Genomic DNA, 25,443 nt, shown 5'->3' with positions numbered 1-25,443 from the left:
AAACTCTTTGCTTTTGAGTGATTTCAGATGGACTCCTTGCATGCATGACACTGCCAGCTAGGGAACCGGGCGCCTGGGCTGGACTCAAATCACCCCAGCCAGAGTCCACGTTGGTCCCCACCAGGAATAAGACCAGGGATAACAATGAGGGGCGGACCCTGTCCCCTTAAGGGTGCAAGGCAGGTACCCGGACAAACGCTTGGCACCTAAGGCAACCACAGACTTTTATTTTTATTTTTTACGTTGAGATTTTCCAGGACGCTCTTGGAAGTTTGAGTGCAAAAAAGTTGTCACGTAAGAAAAGGGCAATTTTGTTTTCTAGTCAATTACACGGACTTACAGATCTAGTTGCTAAACTTCACATGGCTGTTGACCCCTTCGAAGTGGGATTTTTCTTTTCTTTTACTTTTTTGGGGGGTATATTAAGAAGTGGGGGAAACCAAGCCGACGTTTAAAAGTCGGACTCCGATTAAATCCAGTGCTGGTTACAGGCTCCGGGGGTGCCGTCGGGCTGCGGCGGGGGGGCGAGACGCGGCTTTCCGCGACCCCTCGGACTTCTCCCGGCCTCGGCGGAGCGGCGGTCGGGCGCGCCGCGAGCCTCGCGGCCTCCCCCGGAGCGCGGCCGGGCGGGCGGTCACGTGGCGGGCGGCGGGCGCGCGGCGGCAGGAATGCAGGAACTCGCCGGGAAAGTTGGCTGCGGCGGATCCGGTGCGGGCGGGCGCGCATAGGAAGGAAGAGCCGCGAGGGGGCGGAGCCGGCGTGCGGCTCGGGCGGGCGCTTCTCTCAACTTTAGTTTGGGCGTCTGAGGCGAGTTTCTGTCTCAGTCGGGCGCAGCCGCCGCCGGGGAAAAGAAAGGGAGGAAGGAAGGAACACGAAAAGGAAATAAAGGCCAGAGGGGGAGGGGAGCGGCGACTCGCCGGCCGTCAGGGGAGGGAAGGCCCCAAAGTTCTCCGGCGCCGCCGGGCCGCGTCGCGCGGCCCCTCCTGAGGCGCAGCCGTCTGACCCGCGGGCCCGGGCGCGGGGTGCGGAGCCGGGCGGGGATGCGGGGCCGCGGCGCAGCCCCCGGGCCTGAGAGCGAGGACCGCGCCGCCCCCGCCGCTCCCGCCGCGCCGCCCGGCCCACCACCCTCGCCGCTCCCCCTCGCCGCTCCTCCCGTCTCGGCGCGTCGAGCCGAGGCGCCCGGGCGGAGCCCTCGCCGCTGTCGGGGTGCGCGTCGGGGGAGCCGAAGCCATGGATCCCGGGCAGCAGCCGCCGCCTCAGCCGGCCCCCCAGAGCCAAGGGCCGCCGCCCGCGCAGCCCGCCCCGGGCCAGGGCCCGCCGTCCGGCCCCGGGCAGCCGGCCCCTCCGGGCTCCCAGGCGGCGCCGCCGGCCCCCCCGGCCGGGCACCAAATCGTGCACGTCCGGGGGACTCGGAGACCGACCTGGAGGCGCTTTTCAATGCCGTCATGAACCCCAAGACGGCCAATGTGCCCCAGACCTTGCCCATGAGGCTGCGGAACCTGCCGGACTCTTTCTTTAAGCCGCCGGAGCCCAAGTCCCACTCCCGACAGGTAACTGCGCCCCCGCCCCGTCGCGGCCCCGGGCCGGGGCGCCCGCGGGCGGGAGGGCGGGGGGCGCTGAAGGCCAGGGTGGGGGCGGGGCAGGTCGGGGCGCGGCGCCCGCGGGAGGCTGAGTGCGGGGCCGAGATTTGTGTCTCTCCCGGGAGCTCCTCCGCGCGGCGGCCGCAGCGGGGAGCGTGCTGCCCCGGGCTTCCCTTCCTTTCTTTCTCTTCGGGGTTCCCGGGGCGGGGGGCTGGCACAATGCGCGCGCCTCCCGCGCTCCGCACCTTCGCTCGCGCGGCGGGCCGGACCGGGCCTGGCCGGGCGGGGGCGGGGGCGGGGGCCGCCGGCGGGGGAGTGGGGCCCGGGGCCCCCTGTCCCGCGGAGCCTCTTGGGCCCCCCCGGTCCCCGGGGGAGGCGGATAATTGTTCTCTTGTTTTCCAGTGTAGATTAGGGGTGGGGGTTGAGCCGCTCCGTTTCGCCCCCTCCCCCGCCCGCCGTCCCCTCCCCCTCCTGAAAGCGTGTGTTTTCCTGGGGCCCGGGCTCGGGCTGAACACAGGATCCAGACTTTCCTGGAAGTTGTTTGTGGAGTTGGTGCTTTCGCCGCGCCGCTGCCCCAGCGCTCCGGCCGGCGCTCGGGCGGCTCGCGAGTAGCTTTCGCCCGCGGGGGCTCTTGCAGGCCGCCCGAAGGCTGCTCCCCACCCCCCCCCCACCCCCCGCGTTGCGCCGGACCCACTAGCGCTTTCAGCGCCCTGGTTTTAACGCAAGCCTTTGATAATACACTGCAGGTTGACTCACAGGCCGAGTCCTGCCTAGTTCTGCCGTGATTAAAAGTTGATGTTTGGGAAGCGATGACTAATTCGAGGCTCGCCATTGCTTTTTCACTCTTATTGAGGATATGAGCATGGCTGTTTGGTGATTTTGTGGACTTGAGCCAACAGTGATATGAAGCTTATGAAAGTGTTAACATTCCGACAGGTCCCAGAAGATTTGTTTAGTGTGTTTTTTTTATTTTCTTTATTTCTTAACCCCCCCCACCTTTTTTTTTTTTTTTTTCCTTAAAGAACTTGCTTCTGGCTAAACTTCAGCGTAGGAACTTTGCCCGAAAGTTAATTGGTTTTCCAAATACTGCGATGTAGTTGGTCCACTCGGACTGTAACTTGAGTGGAAGGAAGAGTTCTCGCCCCCACTCCCTTTCTCCTTCCCATTTGCATGCCTGTTGTAAGTGCGCCTGTTGCATACCAAGGGGCTTTGGAACTCCGAAAAACTCAAACTCGCGAACAAAACCCGGGTTGAAGAGCAGGAACGAAAAACAATTAAGCTGCTTCTTTAAAATCTTCAGTTTGTAAGAGGTAGACTTAGTGTTCCTTTTTCTCTGACCACTCCAAGTGGGTTTCTGTGTGTTTAAATGTGTTGGCATTGCATCCACCATACAGACATCACAGCTCTGCTGGTAGTTCTTAATCTGCTTGAAAGTACAGGGCACGTAGGAGTTGAATCTCCCATTTTGTGGTATCTATATGCCAAAAAGAATTGCAGTTGAAAAGTAGTAAGTAATTGCAGTAATAAGTAAAAAATAAGTAGTAAGATTTTTAGCCAGCCGTCTGGATTCATACTACTCATAATATACTATAATTTTGTTTGTTAGTAAGTTTCTTACCTAAATGTTGTGTATCTCCAAGTTTAGCTTTTATTTCTGCCAGTGATTTTCTAATTCTAATTAACGTGATTGGAAACTTAGAAAATGTACACCATTTGACTGGAAGGCATAAATGTCCCAGCTGATTGCTTCCAGACTCCCTTCCTTGCCTCCTGTATGAATGAATCTAAGAGATTCAAACTTTTTTTTTTTTGGATAACGCTTAAATCTAATTAAGAAATTCAAATAATTATATCAGTTTAAGAATTGTATGAAAATGAGTTGTGAAATACTATTATCCACAAACTTACGGATACAAATTCATCTCTTCACACTCCCACATACTTAACATTTTCCATCATAAAAAAACAGGCTCACAGAGATCAAAATTATTGCCACACTAGCCAGTTTGGATTGAAACCCAGATATTTGGGGTCTCAGTACAAGTTTTTCCTACTGGTACACAGCTGTAATCTATGTGTGTGTGAGTACTTAAGTCATAATGTTGTTGAACTGTTGATATCTTTGTTGTCTAGATAGAGTATATGGTCGGGTTTTCCTTCCATTCATGAGATGGCTTGTGAGAACATTTAGATGGCTCTGCATTCATTAAAAGTTGTCTGACTGGATGTCATGTGTGCACAGTGAGAAAAAAAGATAATTGTGTCTAGGGCTTGGCTTAGGAAAAAAATTAACTATGTAAAACCTAGTTTAAAAACAAGGATACATAGTTAATTATATTCCTATACCTGGAATATTTTAAAGCTTGGAGTAGTGCCCATGCTGCCTTGGCCTTTTACAAATCAGCTTTTAAAATTCAGCATTTATTAGTTTAAGAATATTTCATTCTGTATTATCTGTCTCTAAAAGATGTTGAAAGTGTGTCTGTGTAGTAGATAGAAATTCACTCAGATGTACTGTTAAATAAAACTACAAGTGTTTGTAAAAGTATGTGTTTAAATTACATAAGTCATTTAAAAGTGTCTGTCTGCAAACCTGTATCCTTCTGTGCCAAATATTAAATGTTGAAATTTGTCATTAGCATTCAGAATTTCATGACAAGCAGACATCTGTCTAGGAAATTCTAAGGGACTCTTTAAAAATCATTTTTAAGAAATTCTCACTTTAATTTCCTTTCTAGGCCAGTACTGATACAGGCACTGCTGGAGCCCTGACTCCTCAGCACACTCGAGCTCATTCCTCCCCAGCTTCCCTGACGCAGGGCTCTGTGTCTCCTGGAACCCTGACTCCCACAGGAGTGGTCTCTGGCCCAGCAGCCACACCCTCAGCTCAGCACCTCCGACAACCTTCTTTTGAGATACCTGATGAAGTACCTCTGCCGGCAGGCTGGGAGATGGCCAAGACTTCATCTGGTCAGAGATACTTCTTAAAGTAAGTAGATTATTTTCTGAGAAAAGTAAAGTTTGGAAAAGAGAGTAAAGACATGAAACATCATGTCTTTTCTTTAATACATCATGTTTTTTTCTTTAATACTAATGTGAAGCTAAGTTTTTTTCCCCCCACAATTTTTTTTTTCCTGTTTGGAATGACCTGATTACCTTGTAATATTTTGAAAGCTTGATTGATTGAGAGCCTTTTAATAAATAATCTTTTTCTTTGTGGCAGTTTGGATATTCTCATTTTGAATTTGTGCCGAATCTGTTCATTAGCCTGGCTCGAAACTGAAGGAATACCCTGACAAATTTCAAATTGTGAGAATTATAAGGCTACCAAGATTTTATAAAATATATCTTTTAAAATGGATATTTTATTGCTAGAGATGAATCACCAAAATAAATTAAGACGTCTTTGGAAGTCTAATTTTACAGTATTTTAAAATGTGAAATGGTAAGCTCTGTAGTTGTAGTTTGATGAAAATTACCAGTTTTTTCCCAAAATGTAATGATAAATACAAAATTTCAGGTTTTATATTCAGTCACTAAGTGGCAAACATTTTTCAAAGTAGCGGTTTGAGAAGCAGTCTGGGAAAACAAAAAGGTCATTGGGTTATTTTTATTGGCCTTTTTTTAACAAAATGGTAAAATTTTATTAAAGCTGAGCAGAAACAATTTTATCCTCTAATTTTTAAGATCTTAACATTTTTATCTGACTTGTTGGATAAAGTGTATACAACTTAACTGAAAGTAATTATACTGAAATTGATGTTTTTGAAATGTTGCTTACAGAATTTTAAGGTTGCGATGATAGTGGAAAAGAATTCAAATTGTAGATTGTCTTGACAATCTACTAACGTAATCTGTCTTACAGATCAGATAATTTAATTAATGGTACTAATTTTTTGTATATTTCTTAATTAGTATTTTATGTTGATCATCTTTCAGGTTGGATTGTTACCTTGTAATATAAGGTTGAGTTCTGTGACAGGTGTATGTCGGAGGCGAGCAGAGGGAAAAGTTTGATATAGGAAAAGTTTCTAGTTTTTTGCCCCCTCTCCTGCAATTTTTTCCCTTTTTAAATTCGTTTTTTCTGGTGTCTTGGTATCCATTTCAAAGGGTCAGGTTTCAACCAGAACAATAAAGGGCCTGAGACTGGAAAGTACACACAAGTCTGGCAAACTCATCTGCATGAGCAAGATCATTTGTTCTCAAGCAGACGTCCAAAGTAAATGATTGAAAGAGCTGCTAGCTGTGAGGGATGTGTCTTGAAGGAAAAAGGAATGGAAACAAACCAGGTTGTTAGGAGGAAAAAGAAAGGCTGTACTTTTTTGAACCTCTCCCTGCTGGGTCACATGCTGGCCCAGGGAGGATTTTAAACAGTGTAATGGCCTGCTTGGCTGTTTTCTTTGGTTGTTGCTGTGGCTAAAAGTATAAGGTTAAAGATCAGCATTGATGCTCTTCTAGTCTTTGTACTTTGTTATAACATCTGCCTATATTTTAATTATTTTGAATGATCTTTTTGTTTTGAGCAGAAAGAAGTATTTTCTGCATTTATTTTTGTTTCCAGTGGATTTTACTCTGAAAAGAAATGTCTCTTAAAGATTCTGATATAGGTGGATTCATGAAGGGTTTACACACACACCCCCCACCATCACCCCATCCTGATCACCCCACTTGAGTGAGCCTGTGGGAAGATTAACAGATCAAAATGATACAAAAATTATACCATAGGCAGTGGTTGTTGGAGTGAAACTTATATGGAAAAGAAAAAACTTAAGAGGAGCAATGAAACATGATTGTCCTGTAAGTTTTTTTTTTTTTAAAGATTTATTTATTTATGCACACAAGAATTGGGGTATAGGCCAGAGTTGTGGAGGGTGAAGAGGATTCACCAGAGACAGAGTGGGGGACAGAACAGGCGGATTGAAATACACTGTATTGAAATACACTGCTGAGGGGAGCAGCAGGCTAGTCAGTAGAGGTCTGATGTGCCATGTGGGTAGCTCCCTGGCCGGGGACCGAACTCATGCTGCAGTGGCTGCAGATAGGTTAATAGGTTGCATTTTAACCCTTTGTGCCACCAGGGAGGTCCTGTCCTTTAAGACTTTTGAGGGACTTTCGCACAGGTGTAAAAGTAGGTTTATTACATGATAAGAAACATGAGGGGCTTTTTTTATTCCATTGAATAATTTTCTTGAATAAAACCTTTCAGAGGTAGATGGATCTGGTAGATGGTGGATCTCAGTCAGTAAAAGCAGGCAAAATCATGGATACGTTATTACCTGACAGGAATTAAATAGTGAGGACCCATAGTTCTGATGTGGAAGATGGGTACTACTACATATTGTTATGAAAAATGTCTGCTTTTTGAACAGTATGCAGTTTGGAGAAAAGTTATATGAAGATTAGTTCATATCCACTTGTTAGCTACTTCCATGATGTGGGCTATATGAGTTGACACAAACATACTTATTTTTGCTCACTGCACAGGCAAATGAGATTAATATCCTTCCTGGCTATGTGTCAAAGATGATAAGCAAAACTTTTGGGGCCAAGTTGCTCTTGTCAGAGTTCATTTTTATTATAGTTTTGAAATTGGGCTCTCTTTGCAGTCAGTCAATACTTAAATACGGTTTTTTTCTGTCTATAAAAGTTGCCAGATAGGTGCGGAATGAACATCTTGAACTAGGTGCATCCTGTACACTCATTTCAACAGTGAAAAATTATACCTTACTGTAACCTTTTAGATACTTGCTGCAACTAACTTACAACTTACGAAGTATGTAATTTATTGAGATTTATACTTTGCGGGAAGAAATCTGACCATAAGTGGTCCAGACATGCAAGGTGATGTAATTTGATTGAAAACTTAGAAATGTTGACTTTGGAAACAGCTTACTGACTTTTGGAAACATCTTAAGACCATAGATGAATGAATTTTGAAGTTGCCTGGCCTGTGTTTCAAGGTAGCATAATTACTGAGGGATTATAGGCAGGCAAGATTAGTATTTTTAAAGCCTTGCCAGGGTCATTTAGATCATCTGGACAAGACTTATACCTTAATTTGGCAAGTGGTGTGGTGGAAGTAAGGTACTGCCTGTATCTATCAAAAGCATATGCAAGCTTTGGTATGATGGTAAACTATATGTTAAAAAAGCTTATTAGTCTGTGTTTTGTATATTATTTTTCTACTGAATTTACTGGTTAAAACTAATTTTTCCAACATTGTATATTGAGCTTTTATTTAAAAAGAATTCTCTTTATTCTGAGAATTGCTGCATTCTTCAGCTGTCTTACAGTTTTCCTACAGGAAATACTACTTCAAGTAGTTGGTCAACAACTTCCTATTTCTTTATAAGCTGCTGAATAACTTCCTGAATTAGTGTTCTATAATATCTCTGGTTACAAGGAGTCTTTTTTTCTTCTCTGATTTATTTTATTGAATCTAATACCTTGTAACTATGAGCATGTACAAAGAACTTTTGTATACAGTGTAACATATCAGACCTTATATAATTTGATTTAAGAAATCTGATCCAGTGGTTTAAAAAGTTTGGAATTGTGTTACTTTTATACGGTTCTCTAATAGCTTTTAAAAGATCAATTTGTTTTATTTATCATTTTCTGAATAAGTGACCACAGTGTTTTTAGTCCTTGAAGAGCCAGGTTTTCTGTGACTGATTTGATTAAAAGCTATAGTGAATATCTTGATCCACAGTTTAAAATGGTATTTTTTCAGGGATTTCAACAATTCACAGTTTTATATCTTAGCCAGCATTCCAACATTCAGTGAACTAGCTTTGTGCATGTGTTGGTCACTATAAATGCTTTGATTCTCTTTTTGCCACATTCTTTACTTTTGAAACAGATGCTCCAGAATCTTAATTGAAGCTGCCTTTAAAAAAAAGTATCAATTAAAGGATGATTTAAACTGTTATGATTTGATCTTATTTATCTTCTCCCACTTAGGAAACTGCAAATTCATGCTATCTTTTGTTGCCACAATAAAAATTAGGTGTTTTAGAAAGGAACAGTTTCATAACGAATAATATGTCTATATTATATTCCGTTTTTTGATTTCTTATTCTATTAAATAAAACTTAAGTAAATGGTTTCCTTTTAAAAATGAGAAGCTTTATAATATTGTCTTTAAATGTTGATTAAGCTGCAGTAAACAACAAACAAACCAGTTTAAGTTGCAGAGTATTCCCCTTAGCTGAGGAGAGGGCCTCCTCTGTTTGTCTTGCTGTTGAGGTCGAGTGGAGAGAGATGAAAGTATGCCCTTAGCTCTCAGAAAAAATGCTTGCTTGTGCTCAGTGGGTGGGCATCCAGGGGAAGAATGGCCCGCAGTGCCACAGTGATTCAGGCAGAAAAACTCTGGAGGAACCCTTGAATATAGCGACAGAAGAACAGTTGGAAGATAGTGGATGTGACAGAGCAAATAGAATGCAGAGACAAATTAATTTATTTCCTGTGGAAAGTAATCAGTATTTTTAGTGTGAATTAAGAAAGATATTTAGTTATCAAACTAGATGTTTACATACTAGAAACTATTGGCTGCAAGAAGGTAAGCTAATTTTCTTTAAAAACTAACAATCAAAAAAATAATTCTTCCCCAAAACCTCATGTTAACTTTTAAAGCAAAACACACTTATGTAGTATTTGAATCATGGAAACTTAAAGTTTTTGCAATTGTGACATCATATTGAACTTTATAGTTAGAAAAATAATGTAAAGAAGCATCCTGAAATAGTAATAGGACTCAGAATTGCCTTTTACCTTAAGATGCTTGGGGAGGTGAACCTACACCCAACCTAATTTTCAGATGTCAAAATGTGTAACTGAAGGGTTAGGGCAAATCAGAGTGAAGTCATTTTAAAAATCAGTTGTTAAGATTTAAGATTATTCAAACTTAATTTGCAGCCTTTAGTAATAGCATAATTTAGTCATTAATTATGGCTTGAATGTTCAATAATAGCTGAGTAGCAGTATATAAAGGGAGGTCTTAAAGAGCTGTGTGGTTCTATAACTCTGGTTACTAAGCGATGCACTTCTTACAAAAAGGGCTTCTGATTCCAGGATTACTCAGAACTTCAAGCCATGAAAGGGACGTTGCTGTTTTTATGAAGAAGAATTGCTTCATGGCTCTGGTTGCTCAAGTACTGTAGCACTGAGTTTCCTGGGAACAAGTACTGCCACCGTGGAAACACTTTTATTTGCATAGGGCTTGACCCCCCTCTAAAAGCAAACAAAAGTGTTTGGTATAAATTATAATGATCCTTTTTTCCCCCTTCTCTTTAATAATTTAGATAAGGAAAAATTGTCAGTTTAATCCTCATTGGAATTTTAGCATCACTAGAGTTTTAGCATCACTAGATGTTAAGGTGGTCTAAATAATGTTGCAAAATAACAGAATAATGCAAATAGGGGTCTTTAATAAAATACCAATGTTTTCTTCCACCAAAAAGTTTCAGTGCTTTATTTTGGTGATGCTCACTTTAGTATGTGTTTCTCTGTATTCCTTCACAGGGATAGTCATTAGACTTAAATGCTTCATGTCATGTGGATCCAAATTCAGGACTGGTGGAGAGAGTACATTTTGTTAAAATCTCCTTTTTCCCTTTTGCAATTGCTTACCTAACCTAAAGTGAGGAGAGAGTTTTTTTTTTTTTTATTTTAAAGTAAGGTCTTTATTGAATAGTAAGTATGTTTAGAGAGAGAGATTTCAAGAGAAGTTTCACATGCGTGAAAACTTAGTACAAATTCATTGATTGAGGCTTAGACGACTTCCTGAGGTACTGTGTACTTCCACAAAATTGAACGTGCACTAGAAAGTTCTTTGTGATTTGACTTTTCACCTAATCCTGAAATAACTGTCATATGGAACAGGCTTTCCTGAAAGAAGTAAACCCTACCACCTCGGGGGTGGGGGTCTGATGTGGACCTTTTTATTTTTGGTAAAAGCATGAAAATGGAGTTCCTTTATATTTATAAAACTTTTTTTCCCTTACTCTTCTTTCATTTTATGGATTTTTAACAAGGTATATGTGTTTTATTTTAAAGATTTATCTATTTATGCATATAAGGGCTGGGGCACAGGCCAGAGAAGGGGGCGGGGAGGGTGTGTGTGAGAGGATTCACCAGAGACAGAGTGGAGAGCAGAACAGGCAGAGTGACTGAAATACACTGCTGAGGGGAGCAGCGGGCGAGTCAGGAGAGGTCTGCTGCACCATATGGGCGGTTCCCTGGCCAGCCAGGGTCCTAACTCATGCTGCAGAGGCTTCGGACTGCATCGTAGTGCAGTGTTTAATCCCTTGTGCCAAGGGAGGCCCTATGTGTTTTGTTTTAAAAGTAACACATGTTCACTAGAGATTTGGGAAATAGGGAAAAAAACATCTAAGTTCTGACAATGAGGGAATTTGAAGATACTTGTATTTATAGCATCGTACACAATTTCAATTTGATTTTTAGGAGAGTAATATATACATAGATTTAGAAAATCCATCAGTTTTCTAATAATGTAAAGGAGCAATTCTCACTCTACTTTTCATTTTCTCTGCTTTGCATTCACAGCAACTCCTTTGAGATCCCTGCACTCCATTATAAATATCATATTTATAAAATATGCAATACTATTATGTCTTGAATTACCTGCATTGCCCCAAATACTTACTTCCTTAATCTTCCCATTACTTACAAGAGCTGGGATACAGGCCAGAGATGTGGAGGGTGAGAGGATTCACCAGAGACAGAGTCGGGAACAGAACAGGCAGGCAGACCGAAATACACTGCTGAGGGGAGCAGCGGGTGAGACAGGAAAGGTCTTCCTTGCCATCTGGGTTTCTCTCTGGCCTGATGGGGATAGAACTCATGCTGCAGAGGCTGTGGATTGCTTCATAGCACAGTGCTTAACCCCTTGTGCCACCAGGGAGGCCCTACTTTGATTTTTTTTTTAAAGTATCTTTACATTGCTGATACTTTCTACTGTCTGCCTGAATCTGAACTGTGTATGAATTTTCCAAGTAACTTTCTTATTTTCTTGGGATTGTTAATTGCCTTGTTTTTTCATTTGTATTTCCATTGCTTTTTGGACCCCTTGAAGACCCACCTCCCAGAGTCTTTTGTCTTCCTGCTCTGGGCTAGAGGGCTGCTTTTGGCTGCCCTTCAGAGTTGTCCTGCTGAAACTTCCTACACTCTCACCCTGACTGTGCCCTGCACAACCACTTCTCTTGATTGGATACCCCATTTACTAGTTTTCTCTTTCTTGATTTGCTCACTGTTCGAGCAGGTTTGTCTCCCAAGAATTTTGAGAAAAAAGGTACATGGTAGACAACTGTTTTGGTCTTTTATGTCTAAAAATACCTCTATCCATTGACATTTGATGGGCAATTGGTTGTAGAATTCAAGATTAAGTTATTTTTCCTTGGAATTTTGAAGGGATTGCCCCGTTTTATTCTAACTTCCAAGTTTCTAAACTGAACAGTTGACCCAAATTTGCTTCCTTGGGAATTTCAGTTTTTTTATTTTCTTTATCTTTGAGGCATCTTAAATTCTATGATGATTAAAATCTATGATTAAAATTTATGGTAAGTGCCTGGTTTGGTGCCTCAGTCTTCAGTGTGAGCTGTGCCTTCTTAAAAGGTTTGCAATGCAGTTGCCCTAATTATTCTTTGACCCTCGGAAAAATTTATTAGTTTCTGGATAATTTTTTCCAGTCTGTTTTATCTGTTCTCTTTGCAGAATGGAAATACCGCTATTTAGAATAATCCCTTAGCTTTCTTATCTTTTGCCCCTATTATCTTTCAATTTGTCTGTTGTTATAATTTCTGGGAGATTCCTTCCACTTTAACATTTAATTTTTCAGTTTTTTCCCCCCAAAATTAGTCTTAATTTCTTCTGAGTTCATTGCTTCCCTGTTATTTTTAATAACATACTGTTCTTATTTCATGGTTGTGTTAATGTCATATCTCTCTGAGGATATTATTGTGGGTGTTTCTTTTAAAATTTTCTTCAATGTTCTAAGTGGGCTTTACTGGAGAGTGATAGAACCATCCAGACCTTCAGGTTTCTTAGGTCCCAAATGTCGGTTTCTTGGTTATGTTTCCTTGTAGTGGCCAGTTTCTCCAAATAAAAGTCTGCCGTTACCCTGTCTTTCTGTCATGGGTGTGGAGACTTACTCCCAGACTTTCAGTGTGGACTTCATCTCTGCTCATGGCTAGGTATTAGAATCCTCAGCCTTTTGGTCCATTTCTCTGAAAAATAACTTACCCATCCCCTGCTTAGGGAAACAAGGGAGTATGTGGTAGGTTTTCAAAAAAGCATATAGGCAGAATTTTTGTGAATTCAATTTGTAATTACTGGGTTGACTATATACAGTTGTCAGTGTATATTTGCAAACAGTGCCTTGACCATTTCATATGATTTGATTTAAATATTATAAGATCATTTTTAATAGACACGTAAGTAAATGTTTTTAACCAGGCAAATGATAGTCAGTTATATTTGTGTCTATAGTGTTAGTTTTGCTTGTTTATATCTTCACGTGTTAGATTTTCTTGAAGAAAATGGTGTTTTGCTTTGGACTGTATATGAATTTTGTTCAGAGAGTTTAGATTCTGAAAAAGTGTGAAGGGGTAGAGAGACTAGAGAGTTAATTCTTATTGTATATATGATACTGGAGGAATTTCCATTTGTGTGCCATTTTAAAGTTCTTTGTCTAGTACATACAGATTTCAAGAAGGGTTTTAAAGACCTCATAGAATTATCATGTTTGTCTGTCTTTTTCCCACCTAGTTTTTATCAATATGATTGGGAGCAGAATAGAGAAGATATTTGTGCACATCCAAGCTAATTCTGTAATTGTCATTATTTTTAATGTAGACTAATACCCAGAGATAGATAAATTTGTTTTATCTTAGTGTAGGTTGTTTCCCCTGGCAAGTGCTCTTTTAATAGATCGCTCAGAAGAAGAATAGCCTCTACTCAGTCTTCAGTAGGCTATTGTAGATGTTATAGAGAGGGCATTTCAGTGTGGACTTCATCTCTGCTTATGACTAGGTAGGTATCAGGCAAGATCTCACTTTATGGAGTTGGTAATTGCTTAGCCTCAATGTGATGACTTGCAAAATTACCGTAAGGGTAATTTTACCTTTAAATATGGAGAGGTAAGTAGTTTGAATTTCATGAAGACTACATTTAGGTTAAAGTAGATTCACTCATAGGTGATAAATGAGGTTTGTTAGGATCCTTTGTTGTTCATCTCAAGTTTATTTTCTCTGGGTTCACTTTTTCAGTAGTCTCTTTGCCTTAATGAGGTAGAAAGTGCTTCATATGGAATTCTTTTGTGGGAAGAAGAGGCAGCCCTTTTTAAAAATCTTAAGTGACCAGTGTGAAACCAGACCAGAGCACTGTAGACTCAGAAGAGAGGGTTAAATGATACCCAAAAGGTAGATACTTCTGGGTAGTAAAAGGAATTAAAATGTTGAATGGTATGGAGAAATAGAACAGAATCAATACATCATAGTTAAATATGTAGAATTAGTTTTTTACATAACCAAGTGCAAAGTGTAGAAATGAGCTGAATAGAGATTTCCAAGGCCCCTACCTGCAACTAATCCTTACCAGTGATGGGGTCACAGTTAAATTTACTGACCATTCCTGAGTAACTCTGGGGAAGAGTTGGCTGAAATACAGATGTTTCTATTTTTCCTTTACACATGTTCAGACTGATAGAGGTTATGTTTCTGAAATCTTGTAGTTAGGATGGGCTCCAGATGATGTAATGGGATCACTTTTAACCCCTTCCAGCTGGAGCATATGCAGACTCTCCTGTTAGAACTGATACAGACCTCTTTATGGGTGACGAGATAACTAGATAGTGATACATAAAATCATTCATTGTCCTCAGCATTTGAAGACAAAACCCTTTGTGTGCCTGACTCTTCCTCAGTTTTCAGTTAATGCCCATCACACCACAGGTAAGAATTTGCATAACTTACTGTCAGTGGCCTGACTATTCACAAGCACAGGATGATTTTCTCAAAAAAGACCCATAGATCTTGTGTATTGCATCACTTGCATTGAGGAGCTGGTACTTCTTTCCTCCCTTGTTCTTCGTTTTCTTTGAATTTACTCTATGCTTAGTGGCCCCTGACCCCATGGCTTTCTGTAATGGGCATTGTTTTAGGGTTTTCTGGTTCTACTCTGTGAAGTTGGGGCAAGAATAATATGTCAGTCTGAATGGACTGGGTAGGACTCAAGACTGAGTTGATGCAAGTCATCCTGTTTACCTTGTCATTTGTGACTACCTCTTACTGGAGAAGCTGTTGAGGCTCACCTATTACAAACTTGCTAGAGATAGATCTTGCTTCTTCGTTCAGCATTCTGTATATAGCTCTTGATGTATTTATTGGCAGATGACTTCCCTTAGACTGTTTGTTTGTTTCAGTCTGTTGGTTGATAGTCATCCAGATTAATGCGTGCTTTTAATTTGGCATGCAACTCCATGTCAAAAAAGATGCCAGCTAGATTATGTGTATTTTGTGTTTTCTAAAGTTTATTATATTAAGCTCAAATAACTAGAACTGTTAAAAAAAAAGATAACGCTTGGCTTCTGCATATAAGGGAACAATAGTTCTACCTCAAGGTATTACATGTTTGCTCCATGAGTAATGAGTATTTTACTACTTGAGAATAAAATGAATATGAAGTGAAATCTAGTGGTTGTAAAAGCAATAAAATATGAGTAGACTATTCTGTAAAATAAGGGGTTCAGCGGAGAAGTAATGAGGTGGTAACTACGGTAACTACTGGATCGTGGGAAAGGATATATTATTCAAGTTTTGTTTCCGAGTTTAGCATGTTCAATTCAGTGATTGTGGAGTACAAGAAGCAGGGAGTCAAAGGTTGTGTCACAGCTGCTAAAGGGCTTGCCTATCCAACCTTGAATGACATTTGCATACTAAGAAACTCCTTCCTTCATCAAAATAAAACTGCTAATTTTTAAATCTGCACTCTGACATTTGGGCATTTTTTAAAAAGAATTCTAATGTCAAAAAACTTGAAATTTATTAAAAAGACTTGTTTTTATACACTATTGGAAAAAAGTGTTTTAGAACTAAGGGTCATGCATTAAATAAATATTGTCATATGTGGTTATGTCCTGTATATATTTTTAAAGTTTGATGCTATAACCTATGTAAGATATTTTTAGGTCTCCTTTTTTTATACTTGTCAGAAAATACTAGTTGACATAGTTTTGTGGTACTATGTAAATTAGTTCAATGTTTGTTTACCAAATGAAATTGTTTATGCAAGGTGAATACAGACCCTTCCTACATTGATTATTTCTATGTTAGATAGTGGTTCACAATAGTAATATGTGGTGTAAAAGTTAAAATTTCCTTTTTTTTTAAGATTTATTTATTTATGCATACAAGAGCAGGGGTACAGGCCAGAGGTGTGGGGGGGTGAGAGGATTCACCAGAGACGGAGCGGGGAACAGAACAGGCAGATTGTTGGAAGTACATTGCCGAGGGCAGCAACGGGCAAGTCAGGAGAAGTTTGCTGCGCCATGTGGGTTGCTCCCTGGCTGGTTCGAAGTCATGCTACAGAGGCTGTGTCTTAACCCCTTGCCCCACCAGGGAGGTCCTAATTTTTTTTAAAAAGATTTATTTATTTATGCATGTAAGAACTGGTGTACAGGCCAGAGGTGTGGGGATTGAGAGGATTCACCAGAGACAGAGTGGGGAACTGAACAGGCAGATTGACTGAAAAACACTGCTGAGGGGAGCAGTGGGCGAGTCAGGAGAGGTCTGCTGTGCCATGCGGGTCACCTCCTTGGCTGGGGATCGAACTCATGCTGCAGTGGCTGCAGATTGCTTCATAGTGCAACGACTTAAGCCCTTGCGACTTAAGCCCTTTCTTTAAAGTTCAATAGGAAAGCTGCTGAAGACGGAAGTTGTCTTTCATACATTTAATTAATTCTTTAAATAAGCTGTGTATCTTTGTCTGCTATACTTTGTTGGTGAACTCTCTAGCTGATACACCACCCCCTGCTCTGAGCTAAGCAATTTAAGATGGCATCTGAAGCCACACGGGCAAGTTAATCATGGTGGATTTCTCCCATTTATACAAGAGTATACATCTTAATAAGTAGTTTATTTTTGCTTTTTCTTTCAAAATAAGCTGTAGAATTTGTTTTACTAAAGTAGAAACAAATAATCCATTTTACATTATCAGAACCAAATAAATATGTGCTTATTAATAACTTTCAAAATGATTGCTTGTCTATCACCATTATAAGTTATGGTGGATACTGTTTTTTTTTTTTAAAGTCTAGGATTTTGACTTTATTTTATTTTTTTTCTCGCTTTTATTTATTTTTTATAGAGGCATGTTTTTATTTGTTTGTTTGTTTGTTTGTTTGTTTTTTGTTTTGTTTATGCATGCACTGAGTACAGTCAGAAGCGCGGGAGGGTGAGATAATTCACCAGAGCCAGAGCAGGGAGCAGAGCAGGCAGAAGGACCAAAGTACACTGCTGAGGGGAGCAGCGGGCGGCAGGAGAGGTCTACACGCCATATGGGACCCTCCTCTGGTGGCCGGGGAGCAGCTGGGGATCGAACCGGCACCGCAGAGGCCACGGGCAGCTTCGCAACCCAGCGCTCAACCGCTGCGCCACCGGGGAGGCCCGACTTTATTTTATTTTTAAAAGTTTTATTTATTTATGCATACAAGAACTGTATGGCAGGCCAGAGGTGCTGGAGGGTGAGAAGATTCACCAGAGGCAGAGTGGGGAGCAGAACAGGCAGATTGACTGAAATACACTGCTGAGGGGAGCAGCCATTACGACAGAAGAGATCTGCTAGGCCATGTGGGTGAGCTCCCTGGTCGGGGATCAAACTCATGCTGTAGTAGCTGCACATTGCTTCGTAGTGCTGCCGCTTAACTCCTGCACCACCAGGGAGGCCCCAAGCATTTTTACTTTATTAATAAAACTCTTGTGGGACACAGAGTAGTGAGAATTCTTTACCTCAACTCAGTTTAATACGGTTTTGGAAGGAAATGAGTAGTTTCAGGAATGCTGGTAATTAAGAAATGAATATAGCTGTTCACAAAATATTAGGCTGTTAAGATTTCAACTTTGTTTTATAGTAAGCCACGTGGAGGTCATTTGCTGTTACTGGTTGTCTTACTGGCTGCCATAACAAAAAGCAACAGACTGAGTAGCTTAAACAACAGAAATTTATTTCTCCCAGCTGTGGAACCTGGGAAGGCCAAGATCAAGGTGTCAAGCAATTAGGTTTCCTTCTGACACTTGTTCTCTTGACTGGTAGGCAGCTGCCATCTGCAGTGTGTTCTCATGGCCTTTCGTGCACCAGGAGGTCTTTCACATTACTAGTGTAGACGAGGTCTCCTTGCATGTTGGAGGGAGCTTTCTTAAGAGGATGAAGGCAAAAGCTGCAGGGCCTCCTGAGGCCATTACACAGTGTCACTTCTGTTAAATTATGTTGATTGAGTTATGTGCCAAGGTCAGCCCAGATTCAAAGGTTTGGGAAGTAAACTTTGCTCTTGATGGGAGGAACAACAAAATATTTAGGCCATGTTTTTCAATCTACCACACTTGGATTGGAGGTTTTATGAAAAATAATGTTAAAGTTGGATGAATATCATTTGGAACCTAGAAATCTTGGAGTAGAATTTAAAGTCACTGGAAAATAGTTTATACAGGTAAAAAAGTAGAATCTTATTTCTTGTGAATAATGTATATAAGTTGGTAGGTGTTTCATTTTGAGATGCCTTCAAATCATTCAAGTTAATTTTAAACCATTCAATCAATGGATTTGACAGAATATGGAGAATTTGGTTACCATTCAGCATGTATGTTCAAAGTCATGAATTCTAATCAATATCTAATTATAATTATTCTCTAAAACTTGATATTTCATGAAAAACAATCACATTTTATTTATCTTTACATTAACTTAAACATGAACTCACATGGAAAGCTGTAGAGTAGAAATGGAACCTGGATTTCCTTGCTAACTTGTGTTTGATTTAGTTACATCATTGCATTCTTTCCCTACTTGAATTCTATTAAGTTGAGAAAAATCTTTGTTATTCTTGCTAATAGATTTGACTTTAATTAGCTTCTCATTACATTTTTTAGTTAATTTACAGACTGATAAGTTATCTTAATAATTGAGTTGTTTGTGTGTATGTCTATAAATACACATGAGTATAAGTAAAATCCTGCAGGAGGCAGTGACTCTAGATTGTTTTTCTATTTATGTGGTTTCTGCTCCCCAGAATTGTTTTCTGTGATTGCAGCACATGCACCTAGATTTTCTAGGTTGCTTATAAATGAAAATTCAAATGAATAATGAAAATAAAGACATTCTTAAACATTTAGTTTCAAAACTAAGCATAAATTTTTTTCTAAAGGCCTATAAAAACATTTTATTCCTCATCATGAAATTCAGTATTGTAAAAGCTGATTGAATCTATTCTAATTTTTTTTACTTAAAAGTTGAATTTAAACCATGAATCAGATTTCAGCCTTGTGATTCATACTCACAAAGTGGGTAATGTGGATAGTAGGATAGCTCTTGACTTTTTTTTTTAAAAGATCCTTGGAGATGCCTCCATTTTTGGTAGTGGAGTTGTATTGGGTCTATGAAGTGCTTTACAAGAAAAAAAGAGCAGCTATTTATGGAGCATTTCCTCAGGCCTGCAATTTGAAGCCATTACAGCAAAGTTGCTGAGCAAGTCAGTGATTACACACCCTTGTCTCCAGCCCCCGCCCTGCCACCAGTGTGGAGGGAGTTGACTACTGCTGAGCAAAAAGTTTGTCCTCTTCCATTATTGTCTATTGCTGTCTTTTTAAAGAGCAAGAGGGTTTCAGCTTTGGAACTCGCTTTCTTAACAGTTAGGTTATTAAACTGTTAAGGCTATAAACTAGCTTTTCAATTTTCAGGAAATAGTTAAGTATCCCCAAATACAATGATTCTCCCCACCCCCTTTTAGTTAATTAAAATCAGATCTCTTATCAAATGCAGAACTTGTCCAGCAGTTTTCTTAAACTCACAAAAACAGATGAAGGGCGTTGCCTGACAAAGGAATTCTAACTTGATATATACATCCTTTAGACTGGAGTGTTTATTTCAGGGAATTTGATTTTCCGATTTTAGGTAACTTTTGCCGCCTACCTGTGAAAACATTCTTTTTGCTGTAGGTTTTTTTTTTAAATAGGGATAGAAATATAAAATGGTCACATCACATGGCCCTTTTTCAGTAGCAAGAAATGAAACTGGATTATTTGTTGGATTTGTTAGATATGTGTTCAGAAATGGTACTTGATAGGTAACAGTACACCTCTCAAAAGGAGTCAACTTCAGTCTGCTTATGATAAGTTAATAAGGCTTTTATCCTAAACAGGACATTTTTACCTGTTAATTTTATAGCCTCTCTACTCTTTGATGTCAAACTTTGAAGAACATAGTAACTTTTATATTCTGATATCTTAAAAAATTTTGCCATTGTTCTTTGGTAATCTTTATCCTATAAAAATCTATTAACCCATTAGTATGGATTCAGTTTCAGAAAAAATTGAAATCACTAAGAAAAATGATTTTTAACTATACCTAAGATTTTAAGAAAGCATAATTTGATAGAATCAGACATTGTGTTATAAGAATTGAAATTTTAATTCTAATTTGTTGAAAGTGTTGACATTTGATTAATTTTAATAATCTAGGATATTAGAAATGATTTTCTAAAATAGATAGTAAGCAATATCTATAAGAGATGAGAAATAGGGCCTCCCTGGTGGTGCAAGGGGTTAAGCACAGCACTATGAAGCTATCTATCCACGCATGAGTTCGAGAGTTGGATCCCTGGCTGGCCAGGGAGCTACCCACATGGTGCAGCAGACCTTCTCCCCTCAGCGGTGTATATCAGTCAATCTGCCTGTTCTACTCCTCACTCTATCTCTGGTGAATCCTCTCACCCCCTTCTCCCCACACATCTGGCCTGTACCCCAGTTCTTGTATATAGATAAATAAATCTTTAAAAAAAAGAGAGAGATGAGTAATAGCTAAGTTATTACTCTGATCCTGCCCCCTCACCAACAAAACAACCCAAACAACATAAATTGTTAGCAATTTATAGCAAACAACATAAATTAAAAGGATAGCAAACAACATAAAAGGATAAAAGAAATATACCATGGCAGTGTATCTCCCAAATTACACCTTGAAAAAATAGCACCCCAATCCTGATTAATACTCTTGGACTTCACAGATTGGGTGAAATAGTGTTTCTGATTGTGGCAGTTAGACTTGAGGGAAATATCCTAGTTCTGTGACCTATGTTGAGATTTAGGAAATTTTTATTAAGCTAAATGATAACTTTCGTGAGGTGCTTTTTGGATTTCTTGACCTCTACCTTCTCACTCCTTTTCCAGGATCTATTTTATTTGAACAAAACACAACTTTCAAGATGCAGCTCAGGTTTTATCCTCTAGGATGTCTTTCTAGATTTTTCCTGGTTCCAGTTTGCCTTAGAGTCCCCTGACCTGGCCTTTCAGGAACGCTGGCTGCATTGGGAACACATTTTCACTTAAAGACTTGGTGCTGTCGTACCCCTGCACCTGGCGTGGTGGCACGTGCTCACTCCTGGAATGTTGAGAATTGCCTTTAAATGTTCCCAGTCATTTCCAAAGCCTTGAGTTCCTTTCATGTTTTGATAACCTCAGAAAACTTCAGCACTATGCTTGGAGCTACATAACATGTGCTGAGCGCTGAGTGGCCCCATCCTCAGTAAGGAGGGCAGGTGGGTGAATTAGTTAGAAATGGGTGAGAATATACCCAGTAGCCTTCCACACATGTGGTGGGTTAAGTCCTAAGTAGTATAGGTTATGGACTAAGAACAGAGATGTCTGTTGGAAGGAGTCGTGTGGAGTTTTGATAGAATAGGATTTTACACTAGACTGAATAGTAAATCCTTTTGTTGACTTTGCTTTATTTGTGAATCGTTTTGTAACTTGACAATGTGTGATTTTAGTAAAATCCCACATCTGGTTAAAAAAATAGTTTTCCTTCTTGTTTGCTTTTTAGCTGCTAGATTATGCCTCCCTCTCCCCCAACCCATTATCTTAAGGCCGATTCAGTTCACTCTGTGTTTCAGCACTTAGTGTAGCCTGGCATGTAGTAAGTGGTTTACAGACTTGTTCCAAGAGCTTTGGTTTCCTCATCTCTAAAGTTGACGGACTGGAATAGATGATTTCTAAGCCCTTTTCTACCTTGAAAGTGCTGTGAAAAATCAATGAAAAAATTCACATGAATTCTCTGTCTATATAGGTATATCAGATTACTTTCTGATGTGATGTTTTACTTACAGTGTTTTGGATTTAGCATAAAATTTGCTAAGTTTAATATGTAAATATCACCATTAAAAACATTGATAATATTGTTAATAGGAGCATTATTTTTAGAGGAAGATTTTTTCTTATTGCGATTTAACTGTGGACGAAAATGAAAAGGTTTTTATTAGTGACAATGGGATTTAGGTAGAAATGAACATGGAGTTGATATTCAGGGCTGAAAGGAATGATTAGAGAGGGTCAGTCTTTCTAGGTAAAGAATCAATGATTAGTTTTGGTAGTGTACTTTTGGTAAGAATGCAGATTGTTTAAGAAATATTGGTTCTGTTTGAGAAAATACTGACATATTGTTAGTTTATTAACCATTGAATTCTAAAAATGAAATTTGAGCCTTAAACTTCTAGCTCTTTCTCATTTATATCGCCTCTGTTAGCACAAAAATGGAAAGGCATCCACCATCCCTGAAAGCCATAAAGGGGTTTTTATAGCTTTTTGGGAGAAGGGCTGTTTGCACTCAGAGCCATAGTGTCCCAGACACTTTACACATATTTCTGAATCTGTTCTTTACAGTCAGTACTAACTTTAGACTGATTATCTAATACAACTGGGACATTTTTTTTGACTTACTGCCACCAACTTGCTGGTGATTGTTTAGTTGTTTTATACATTCCATTTTATAGAATATTAATATTTTGTGAGTAGTGTAGTGATTTATTCTTAGATATAATTTCAAAGAAAACCATTTAAAGACATTTCCGTTTGAGCATGTAAATTTTGTTTTTGTACTACACTGGATAACATTTAAAGTCAGAGTAACCAAGTCTTAAATGCTTACTGTGCTTGTCCAACCCAAAGCACAAGCTAATTCTGTTAAATCTGCTGTTTCTTTATGTTCATAAACAGATTTTGCTTTGGCCTCACAAGTTTTTTTGGTAGAACTTGTTAAATGTATACTGTCATATATAATGTCTGTTTAATACTGTGTGCTCATTTGGTGATTAATAAAATACTTGTTCAGTTAAACTGGAACCCATTACTTCTTTACCATGCTTCTTAAAAGAAATGACAGCACTAGAAAGGATGAATTTCGTACTTGTTCAGTAGCAACCACTTAACAGTGGTGGAATGAATTGAACACACTATATTCCATATTATTAAACACTGTAAGTTGTGATTTTTGTTGTTCCTCATTCACAGATAAAGTTTACCCTGAACACCCTCCTTCCCCAATACTGCTGATAGGTTTCCTTTATTATTTTAAACATATTTGTGATAATGTATGTGTGATTGCACATCAGGATTGTATAAATATTGTCCTTTAATACTTGGCTTTGTTTATTGCTAAGAGCAGATCACTACAGGAGGTTGCAGAGACATCTGGCTCTATCTGAAAACCAATGTTTTATTAGTTTAACAAATTACATGCTAGTATTTATACATTGATTGGGTTAGGATTTTATATCATTTAGGTTTGTATTGCTCTGTTTTTATATAATTATGAAAACAATAGCAGTGTCAAAATTGACTCATTTATTTCAACTTCTTTATTGGAACTGTAGTAGTTGGAATTTCCCAGTTCTTGGAATGTTCAACAGTGGGAATGATTTCTGACTAAAGATAAAGTGGCATTCATCATAAATAGATAGGCCTCAGGTTGTATGGTAGAGGTGTTCGGCACTCGCCATCCGCTGAGAGAAAAGACAGGACTACTGGTTGGGTTGCCTGCTGGTTCCAGACCCAGGGTGAAGAGTTTGTAACTAAAGGGGTTTGGACTCTAAAAATTATGCTACCAGGCAAGCCTATTTTTTAATGAAAACTGAAAATTCATGGCCCTATGCAGAAGATTGGTACACCCACACATACGGATAAATGTTCCCCAACTGGGTACAAAATGAGTTCAAGTTAATACAGTTTTTAATAATGATCTTAGTACTGAATTATTTCTACAGGAATAAAATATTTAATTGTGTAATTTTAAGTAGGGGAAAATAGTTTTAAGGAAATTTACCTTAGGACCCTTGACCTCTTTAAGACACTTCTTGAATGAATTTTAAATGAGGTTATTGATTTTACTAGGTTGCCTATTTTTAAAAAACAGAATAAGCTTCTGCTTTTCGGAATTCAGTCTAGCGTTTCAGAAGGGAGCTCATGTATTGCAACATTATTTATCTATTTTTGTAAAGGGCTGTTAATCACTTGGTGCCACCCTGTCTGAGTTGTGTGCATTTGGATTGTCTACATGAAATCATCTGATACAACCTCTCATTTCTGGAAAATCATTTCTTGTATTTTTAGCCTGCCACCCTAATATAAAAAATTGGTTAATGGAAATACTTAGAGACAAGAAGCTTACTTTTAATAAAATTTTTATTGTAGATGTCACCCTACCCTTTTTTAAATAGGATGGTGTTTAAAAAGCAAGTGTAAATGTAGTTATGGAATAAATTCATTTGTTCTACCTTTGGCCAAAACACACTCTCTCTTCTACCCTTCATTCCCCCCATTTCTAAGCACAATTTCTTAAAAAAAAAAAAAAAAAGATTAGCATATCTAATTTATTTCCATATTATATTTCTAGATACGTAGTTTTACTAGATACTTAGTTTTTGTTGGAACTGTCATTTAATGCCTCTCGAATTACTCTGCAGGAGTGTTAGCAAGGGTTGTAAACTGTAGTTCTTATGTGAAATATGAGCCTGTGCCCTCTTGATCAGAGGCCAGAAGTGTTGCCAACTGAACCAAACCCTGCTGTTTCCCAAGAATAGATAGTCCTCTGTTTAGTGATCTGGGTTCCACTCAGTGCTTGTGGAGCTCTCCAATAACTGTTTGGAATCCCAGAACATGTTGGTCTTGTATGTCTTTTTGAGTGGATAAGCAACGATTTCTTTGTAGGTAAAAGGAAAGACAAAATGTGAATAATTTCTTCACAGAGTTTGGGGAGGAACTCTGGAATAGCCACTGATACTTAAGACCTGATTTTGCCCCTACTCCATAGAAATTCTCAAATGTAGACAGAAGTGTCCATTATTATGTGTACTAAATATAACCACATGAAAAAGAAAGGCAATAAAATTAAGTTTCTCATCCTTGGAAACTTAAGCCCTAGAAACCATAAATACTGAATTGAAAACAAAATCGGAAGTAATTACTGGAGGCATGAAGAAATAGCTTCATCTGTGAGACATTAAATATTTGTAAAATGTTGACCATAATTTTCAACCTGTTGCTTTGAACTGTTTAAAATCAGGACACGCCAAAGACTCATAGGTCTTTATTTCATAGACAAGGATAGGAATATTTCATAAATTCAGAATTCTTGTTTTTAGGTCCATGCTGCCATATATGTACTTCTACTTTTCCTACTCACATACTTATTCATTCTGTACATTATGTTTTTCAAAATTGGGAGTGCTTTGATGCCGAAAATTTTGGAGTTCTTCATGACTAAAGTAGTTGGGAAGCTGTGATCCACCAGAGAGATATAGAAG

At 39.5% G+C, this 25,443-nt stretch overlaps 1 protein-coding gene across 1 annotated transcript in view; it reads left to right on the top strand.

Annotated features, from left to right (window-relative positions):
* The first annotated feature begins 763 nt into the window (after positions 1-763).
* The window catches only part of YAP1 (Yes1 associated transcriptional regulator), a 105,090-nt gene continuing 80,410 nt past the window's right edge, over positions 764-25,443 (top strand). The window contains exons 1-2 of the mRNA XM_037505723.2: positions 764-1,550; positions 4,319-4,569. Coding sequence (XP_037361620.2) covers positions 1,041-1,550; positions 4,319-4,569 — 761 coding nt within the window. The 5' untranslated portion in view covers positions 764-1,040. The remainder of the gene's footprint in view (positions 1,551-4,318; positions 4,570-25,443) is intronic.

Source organism: Talpa occidentalis, unplaced genomic scaffold (genome assembly GCF_014898055.3).
Source record: "Talpa occidentalis isolate TD23 unplaced genomic scaffold, MPIMG_talOcc4v2.1 talOcc4.12, whole genome shotgun sequence".
Lineage (NCBI taxonomy): Eukaryota > Metazoa > Chordata > Mammalia > Eulipotyphla > Talpidae > Talpa > Talpa occidentalis.
The sequence above is the reverse complement of the archived record's forward strand: the minus strand, read 5'-3'. Positions and strand labels throughout refer to the sequence as shown.